General features: G+C 39.0%; 1 protein-coding gene across 1 annotated transcript in view; it reads right to left on the reverse strand.

Moving 5' to 3' along the window:
- LOC104262903 (protoheme IX farnesyltransferase, mitochondrial) overlaps window positions 1–9,646 on the reverse strand; it is a 108,384-nt gene extending 98,738 nt beyond the window's left edge. Inside the window, exons 1-3 of the mRNA XM_059828110.1 lie at window positions 9,604–9,646; window positions 8,861–8,985; window positions 6,856–7,180 (exon numbers count right to left, since the gene is read on the reverse strand). Coding sequence (XP_059684093.1) covers window positions 6,856–7,180; window positions 8,861–8,985; window positions 9,604–9,646 — 493 coding nt within the window. The remainder of the gene's footprint in view (window positions 1–6,855; window positions 7,181–8,860; window positions 8,986–9,603) is intronic.
- Between the last annotated feature and the right edge of the window lie 212 nt (window positions 9,647–9,858).

Genomic DNA, 9,858 nt, shown 5'->3' on the forward strand with positions numbered 1-9,858 from the left:
ATGAGGTCATTGACTCTGTTTGTTTTTTAATCCCTGTTAGTTTAGTGCTTTAGGGGCCAAATTAACTTCACCTTACTGCATAATAGATGGAATTGATCCTTTCAAGATTTGTTGATGACAGTTGGCATTATACAGGCTTTTCAAAAAGAAGCCAGGATTTAAACCGATGATCTCAGCCTAAACCTAATTTTCGGTCTTTTAAACATCTTCAGCTTTAACAAAAATTAACAGGGGGCATTTGTCTCCAATTTCAGTGTAAATGAAAAAGAAAATGCTAATGGATTGGTGACAAAGAGAGCGAATGATGATGTTTCTAGCATAAAACCACATTCAAAACGTCTACAGCGTACAGTATTCTTTACATTCCTCTTCAGCTTCACTGTAAGGTGATCTGCCTTTATAAATCCCTGTATTTGTATTTATAGCATGCAAATCACTATGCCATATTTTGTTCACCTCCTATTAAAAAATAGTCAAGCCAAAATAAAAGCGTAGAAAGCCAAAGCAGACCAATTCAGCTTTAGATTTCCTTTCCACTGCTGTACTGACAATATATCAGTACGTATGGATGGACAAAAGCAAATGCATTCCTACTTTAATTTAAGAAACAATTTCACTGTTTTACTACAAATGTTTATATACTCCTTAAAGGAAACCAGCGGTCCAAAAGCTGATGGAATTTTCCTTCCAGAGTTTTCACACTTTGGTTTCTGGAAAGCTAGATGTAGCATCAATATCAGTGCTATACGTCTGACCTATGTTGCCTTTATAAACTTAGATTTGTTTGGACGTAGGCACATCTAAGTTTTGTTGCAGATTATAAGCTGCACAGTAAAGAAGGCCAAACTCCTGAAGTAAACTTAAATTTGGGACAATAATTTCAAACAAGTCTTTGCATCATAGCATATAAAATTCAAGTGCAATATTACGAACAGAGCAGTTAATCTCCTTTTACCATTGAACAATTTTAAAATGCTTTGCAAAAAATAAATATAAACTATTATTACAGTTTATTTCATTAGTTTTCCTTGTAGCATGGAAAACAAACCACCAGAAAGCTACCACTATTAAGCTTTGTTTCTTTGATAGGACAATAGTTACTGTTTTAATAATCACAAAATGATAACTACTTGGACAGGTGCATGGATTATATTTAGAACTCAGAATAAACGTAGACTAGTAATAATCTAAACAATATATACTGATAAATCTTTGTCAAAGTTTCTGGCTATATTGAAGCTACCATTTAAAGAATAAATGCCATAAACACCATTATTCCAGAATAAAGTGGAAACGTACTGGAACTCCACTAAAGCAAATGGATTTTTTTACTAGAGCGGCTGTTACCAGATTCTTAGCCTACGAACACAACACATGCACCTTATTTAGTCATTGTTGCTCCATTAAGGAGCAGTGTGGCAACACTCAAGAGTCATTATGCAAAGCCGGACATCCATCATCTTCGTTTTACAAATACGCAATGGATACGGAGATGAAGCAGGACGTTCATGATCACATCGCAAGTCAGTAGCAAATGTCTCAGGCTTCTGATTTCCAGTTCAACACTTCCATGCTAGAGCATCGCTAACGCACAGACACAAATGTATATGTAAGCCATACAGCCAATAAATTCCAGCTGTTTTCTCATAAATGAGACAGGATTATTTTCTTAAAAGGGGACATATGAAGAAATGCTCTATTTTAGTCTGCAAAACTGAAAATGCTCATAAATTATCATATTTCTCCACTTTGCAAATCTTAAATGTAGGTCAGTAAGTCCATGACGTAGAAACCAAGCACAATTTTGTAGCTTGTTGTCCTTAGTCCTAGGTTTTTGTCTAACATTGTCTAGCAACAACACAGAGTAATTCAGACTGGAAGGGATCTCAGGCGATCATCAAGTCCAACCTGCTGCTCAAAGCAGGGTCAATGCTGAATTCAAGCCAGGTCTCTTAGGGCTTTGTCATCTCCAAGGATGGAAATTTCACATCTTCTCTGGGCAACCTGCTCCAAAGTTTGACTGTCCTCATGGCGAAACTTTTTTTGACTTATGTCAAGCCAGAACCTCCACTGTTTCAATTCATGAAAAATGTTTTCTCTGTGCCAAGATTCATGTGTTTTAAAAAAGTTTTGAAAACTAAAGCATAGGTGCTTCCAATCCTGTCTTTAAAAGAATTCTGGCACCTGATTGGAGAATGTCCACATCCCCCTTCCTGGGGAAGGAGCTACTAACGATCAGACAGCATCAAAAGGATATGCAAATCTTTACCTTAAAAACAAATGTCAAACAAATTTATGGGCCTCCTCAGAGAATTGATCATTTCAGTCTTATGATTCTGTCCATAACATGCACATTACACTTTGAAGAGAAAGCACAATAGGTTTGATTCCGAGCTGACCGTGGTAAACCCTGGAATAACTCTATTAAAGATTACAAATTACTCCAGATTTACAGAGGTGTAAACACCTCAGGCTGGCCTGTTTTAGCTCTAAGGTATAGACCATGACAAAACCAGAGGTAATTTACTCTCAACTCTTCTTACATAACATTAATAGGATACTGGGTTGTACCCTCTGAGAGCTAGATATAATCAAACAACATCTCACATCCACAATGAGAGAAACACAGCAAAACATAAGCTTACTTTGAGAAAGTTTCCAGTATTCTTAGTGTTTGAAGAAACAGTAAAATACTTAAAATGAAGCAAAGGAGAGTTTCTGTTAGAGACACAGAGACACTTTTCAGCAGTAAGGGCAGTAACACACTGCAGCAAACTGCCCAGGGAAGCTCTGTATTCTCTGGTTGATTTTAAGAACGAACAAAGCAACATCAAGTCAGGAATGATATACCTAAAGGTGATCCTGACTTGAGGGAAAATAGATCAGAAGCATCCCTTTGAGGTCCCCATGGCTCTGCATGGATACTGTACACGCTGAACCAAAGCAAGATATCAAGTGCAGAAGCCACTCTGGTGAGATCTGAAACAAAGTCTTCAGTAATCAGAACAGAAACGCAGCGTTCATCATGCTTTAATGGATTGACTATTAAAATGTACTTTGAAGAAAACACTACCAAAACTCTAAAACACCTTTTAAGAGTTGGATGGTAAAAGTGCTTTGCAATGACATGCCATAAAAAAATATAAAGACTTTGGAGGAGAGACTGTGACTTTGCATATGATCTCTGGGTAAACAACCACCAGTTAATACACAATTGTGAATAAAAAAAGAATCTTTAGACTAATTAATATGTTTGTGAACACAAATAAAAATGTTAACTGTAGTATATTAAAACACAGGATAACGGAAAGGTAGATAAATGTTTGAAACAGAAGGGCTCTATTATGACTTTCTGAAGGAGATCCGCGTTACGGAAGCCTGGAGTCACGACTCAACTCTTCCAGGCGCACTAGAGATAGGGGTATGCTAAAGACACAGCCCCCTCCCCTCCTCAATGAGCTTGCAAGTCAGATTAAAAATTCTACAGCTGTTTAGAAATTAGCAGTTAAGTTTACATCTGATCCATGTTGATACATCCACTTCAGACAGGTGCTACGTAAGTAAATGTAAGCTCGATGCAAGCTATACATCTAGCTGATAGTCCTCACCAAAAGACCACCGTGCAAGACATCCTTTACTACATGAGCAACAATGAGAAAACATTCCCAAACCATAGAGAAATATCTAATGAGAACACTCAGAATTTTTCATATCGTGCCTTCATCACCCTTCCCCCAAATTAAAAACGGAAGTTTAATTTCCCTGTGGTTTTGCACGTAGCTCATCCTAGTTTTCATCTGTGATCACTTAAATGTAAACTTGAAGTTAAATTTAAGATGATGAGACAACCTGAAATTCTTAATGTGTTTGCATTATAAACTACTAGAATTTCCTCCTACCACCATACCTCCACATCTCTCTCTCCTATTTTCAGCTACACATGAACTTTATCCTAAAGTTGAAAACAATGACATTTATAATTCTGAAAACTTAATCAGACAGATGTGTTAGCTTTCCAAGTGCTGGGATGGTAAGATACAGCTGCCAGACAGCAGCCAACAGAGAACACTCCAGAGAAGGGAAAGGATGGAAACTGAACCCAAAAAGGTAGAGTATGCGATAAGCAATTAAAAGTTCCCTAATTGTTTTCTATGGCAAAAGAATATAAACAAAAATCTTTTCCTGTTGGTAAGGCAGAGCTTCTAGTGGCAGAGTCAGAAGAGCTGCAGTTTACATGAATCAGGAGGGTATGGTAATTGCTAAACTCATTTCCTTTCAAAGGTGAATTACAGTTCAGAATACAAACAAACATTCTCTTTACTTCAGCAGCGGCAAAAGAAAAGAGCATAAGGAAGTCGCATTTTAGTATAATGCAGAGTTTATTTTTTTGTTATTTCATACTCTAAAAAGTAAAATAAAGAGTCTGCCAAAAAACCCACACAGGATATGCGATCTATCAGAACTTCATGGGTGAAAGGAATTGAGTTGTGTGCCATTTGTAACTTAAAAACTGACCTCAGAGGATTTATTTTTCTTTTGAAAAAAATAAAATCAAAGAACTACACCACCATATTCTTTACAGAATATATAATTTGTTTAAATGATTACACAAGTTGGGAAAAAAGCTATTTCTGTTTCCTTGCGCCGCACAACACACACAGTATTTTTCCTGCTCGTCTCCTATGCTATCCTGTGACCAATAAAGACCAACAACAGAACTCCCCTCCCACAAACCCCCCTTCATCCAACTTATTCTTTCACACTTCCTACTTCCAATAAAATCTGCCCATCCCAGATCATCTTCCCCACCAAATACCTAAAGATCACAAGAAGAGAGGCTAAGGTTTTTTGTGTATCGGTGTACCTTCTCAACAGGTACAAAGTTTACTACACTTACCTTGGATCAAAACCAGCACATCTCAAAACGCAGACTCATACAAAACAACAGTTCTGAAGGGAATGGAATTCTGTAACCTTTGCCTTCTACAGGTTTCAAGGAACACCCTATTTTAACAGCAGAGTGGTACTTGCCCACCTGTCAATATTGCCTTCTGCATTTAAAAAAGAGCCTACTAGAAGCTGTTGAGAAGTTTCACCACAACACTGAGGCCACACAAAAAAAGTATCACATCAAATTATTTTCTCCAGAAAGAGACACTCTCCCATCTTGCTACAGTTCTTGAAACTCCTGTTTTAAGGAGCACCAGTAATACTCAGATGTGGTACTAACACCGAGCTTTCATGCAAGGAATATCAGCAAACATAAGAACATACATTTCAAGTGCTTAAAAACACCACTTCATATTCTCTCTCTCTCTGGTCACTTAATCATGGCATTTTAACTTTTCATTTCTGGATCTACTGAGATTTTTAAATTTAACTCCACTTCACTAACTAGCACCGCTTTCAAGTTCACATAAAAGAGCCACTTAAATAAACCCACCTCATTGAAAATATGCCAGAAGAGCTAACTGTTCATACAGCACTTACAAGTTATCCATGGTGAGCCCAGCAGAAACAAAACATTACTAAAACTGAACAGCATGGGGGAGAAAAAGGCAAGACCTGTATCATGCAGAAAGAAAGAAGAAGCAATAGTTGGGGTTGTATGTGCCACAAAGCTGTTGCAGATCTGAAGTACAATAATCCCGATAAGTACTGAATGTGCTAGTAAGAGTTTTAGATACCTAAATTTTAAATTACCAAGGCTAACACTTGAAATGACATGGTAAAGTTACCAAGACATGCTTTTCATCCCTCAAGTCTACTAATCCAACTTTTTACCAGTGCAAAATAAATGCCTTACGGTTCTTTAGAAATGATGAAGAACATTTGGACATCCAGACAAGATCAGTCTTGCCAAGTCCAAAACATGAGGTGTCCCATCAACACTGATAACTATAAGGCTCTTCATTAGAGAAAAATCTAAGTGACCATTGTACACTCTTATGTGGTCAGTACACTTTTTTCATGGAGTAACAAACAATGAAAACATATATATTGCAAGACAAAAAGTGTCAAAAAGTAAACTGAATTCAGGATTTTTATTATAACAAATCGTTATGGCAAAGAAGAACAGTTTTATTGTCAAGAATTTATTTCACCCACTGGAGAGAGCACCACAGTAGCAGCTTAGGAAATTCTGTTTCTGTTCTTGGCCCTGATACAGGCAAGACGTAAGTTTCTGGTCAGATCGTTAAGAGTTTCCTTAGACCAAAAAGTATATATAGCACTACTTATTGGCAAAGAAGTAATTTATAGTTGTTGTTACTATCAGAACAAGGGAAAACGCAGTTAGGCCACAGGGCAATTGCTTAACAAACTGCTGGTTTGAAGATACAATGCTATCATTGACTAGAAAAGTAAATTATACCTTAGTTTAGAAAATTTAATTGGTCACACTCAAACATTTTCCTTTATAAGAAAGGAAATTATTTGGATTATCTTTTGTTAGTACTTTTAATTCTGATTTAGCAATAAGAAGTACTAAAGTGAAAGGTAAGTAAATAAGACAGAACAGTGGTAAACTTGAGCAAGACAACTTTAAATACTTAATACAATGCTTGTAAATTCACTTCCTAACCCAGTTTCACCGTATTTTTTGTACTAATGCTTGCTTATAAGTCCCAAAAGGTAGCTGACGATATGATGCAAGCTCCTCCTCACTGTCTTTAAACAAATTTAATGGGAAAACTATTAAATACTTCCATAAAACAATTTTGATGGAATTGACCCAGGTACTTTGTATCAGTAAAGTGGGAATTATCACACAAAAACCTACACAGTACCAGTAATGTGCTAAAGAACTCTGATATCAAACAGGATGCACAGAAGTGAAAAAATGACCGGTAGTACCTGTAAGCTTAATTTTGGACAAGCGTGCCAAAATTCCTGGCAAATCATCCAGCCGTAGCTTCATTTCTTTCCACTGTCTGTCGTCTTTGGATTCTGCTCTTACTGGTGTGACTGAGTCTTCAATTTCTGTAGCTGACTTCATTTCTCTGAACTCATTTCTGTTTGATGTCTCAGACAAAGGTTGATGAACAGGTGAAATTGGTCTAATCTTGTGTATAACCTTTTTTTCTTGATCCAATTGCTGAAGCTCACGAAAAGGAGATGCAACTGAATCTGACTTAGGTTTGGCTCGTTGGCTGAGGTCTTTGTTGTATTGCGTTACATACTAAATAGAATGAGAAATGTTAAGATGAAGAGTTAAGAAGATATTTTTGTCCATTTCAGGTTATTAACAACATCAATATTATTGCTCTATTATTCTTATTGTTAGGAGAATTACTTCCTATGACGACACAACTGAGTTAGCCTGAATTTCAAACATTTATTTCACATGCAAAAAAGTTTCTCAGGTTGGACAAGATATTACAAAAGCAGCTTTTCAACTCACAAGTGTATCAATAATGTTTACTTAAGCTTGAAGAATTGCTTCTGGATAAAACCACTTCCTCCCCTGTAGCTTCAACAGCAAACTCCACTTTATTTATATTCCATACCACCAGATAATATTGTTTTATTTACAACCCATCAATTCACCTTTAAACAAAGAGGTAAACACATGGCCATAACAACTCCAGTCTCCAAATATAAGCACTAAACATTTTGCATCTTTAAGATATGGAAAAAAAAATCAGGAAAATGCCAGAAAACACAATCTACCTCCTATGTTATAAAATTAGCTCCCACACTAGGCTATTACTATTTATGCCAAACTTTATGCTAATTAACTAGACAATTTTCAACAGGAGTTCAGGTGAACATATATTGAACAGAAAGTTAGGGGACAGCTGTTTCCTCTCTTTTAGAACTCTTACAGAATAAAACACAATAAGAAAAAGAGCATTTAGCTTCTCCTAACCTTCTATTTTCTTTCCCAAAATATCCTATGTATTTCAAGCACAAGTGACAGGCATAAAAAGACCGAGCTTTCAACTATAACATGGTTTAAAGTAGACATTAATAATTATAATGAGGAAGAGAGATATGAAACTCTGAGTGACGTGGATACAGATCAAATCAATAGCAAAAAAAAAAAAAAGAATTTGAGAAGTGCTGGTCATCCCCAGAAGCAGGGAAGATACCCCCATCTCTTGCTTCATACAGGACTGAAGCTCAAAAAATACCAACAGATGTACACACTCCTTGCAGTCAAAGCAGTCAAAGCAGTCATTAGCTATAAGACTCAGTCTTATCCATATTTCATAGATACAGCTCCAAAGTACAACAAAGAGGACACAACTCGGGGAAGAGCAAAATATGCCTTTTACTGCCATCCTCTTACATCCAATACAACTGTTCAAAGAAGAAGAAACAATTTCAAGGGTTTGAATGATAATTATAGCTCTTTTAAAACCTAAAACTACCAGTACACTATGGAATGTAACCCATTAAGTTAACGAGCTCAGGAGTTTTGATTCAAATCAACGGATTAACTCTCCAGTGAAAACACACTACCTCCACAAGTGAGTTCCACTTGCGTGACTGCTAGCCAGGATCTGACTTTCTTATTAGCTTTTTTATAAATAGTAACTTTAGAAATCATTTCATTTTGTGTTTCTCAACATGAGATGAGTGCTCCACTTTAAAGGCACAGAACCCCCCGTCAAGCAGAGGACACAGTGCAGCGCGAGGCATTGTCCTTGCTACAGCAGCTTTCCTCCAACCTCAAATGTTTTAGATGCCAAGTGCTTAACCGATGCAGTGCAGAAAAGGAGACGCTTGGAATTGCCCAAGCTTGGCTGATAAGAAAAATACTATTTTTATCAACTAACCTTTATTTTGACTCATCACATGGGACAAAACGAATTAAAGAATGAGAAACGTGGGATAAATACACTCCCTGACTTACCATTCGTTTGAGAAAGTTAAAGTACTGAAATGTAATCAATCTGTTATTGGCTACACGGCATAGATGCACAAACTGGCATGGTATCTGCCGTATTCCAGTGTTCTTCAGATGGCAGACAAATAATCCTATTTAAAGATAAAAAACAAACGAGAAAATTAGATTCTAGCTCCTTCTCTGCCACTGTCTAACTCAGGCCACAGTGTCTCTTGCCAGCTGTGACACAAGACACCCCAACAAACGGGAACCAGGGCTGCTCGGGTGGGGAGAAACACGTTTGCAGGCTCTAGGTGAAAGAACTGAAAGTGTAGGCTTGCCCTGATGGTTTGGGGGTTTTCTTCCAAATCTCTCAGCCCCCCGAAATGCAATTTTAGTTTGTTACGTAAATATCTTTACATGCTATCGACAAAATTATCTCGGCAAAACGGCACAAGCAGCGCTGAAAGGATGCAGCTGACATAGGGCAGCACCAAAGTCAAACGCATCGAAAGGACACCCCTGTGTGACACGACACCTATAACCCTATACACAGAAACAGATACAGAGATATACAGGCTCTGTATGTCGCTATATAGAGCAGCTCCAGGGACTACTCACAGCCTCAGGGTCGGCTCGGCCCGGCCCCAACCGCTACCGCTACCCCGGCCCCGGCCCTGCCCGCCCCACCGGCCCTGCACAGCACCCGGCGCGGCCCCCCTCCGCCCCCAGACCGGCCCGCGGCCTCGCTGCCCCGCGGGCGGCGGTACCTGCCAGCGCCCGGGGCGGGCTGCAGCGGCGGGCGGCGCTCATGGCCGCAGCGGTGCTCCCGCCGCCCTCTCCCCTCACCGCCTGGGCGCCGCCATCTTGCCCGGCATGACCTCTAAACGCCTTCCGGGTCGCCGCTTCCGGCGGCGGGGATGTGTGTCACTGGGTGAGGCGGGAGCGGCCGGGCCGCGCGGGGCCGGGCCGGGCCTGTGCCGCCGGGAGGGGAAGGCGGGGCCGGGCCGGGCCCGCACGCAGAG

This window comes from Gavia stellata, chromosome 22, assembly GCF_030936135.1.
Source record: "Gavia stellata isolate bGavSte3 chromosome 22, bGavSte3.hap2, whole genome shotgun sequence".
NCBI classification, from domain to species: Eukaryota; Metazoa; Chordata; class Aves; order Gaviiformes; family Gaviidae; genus Gavia; species Gavia stellata.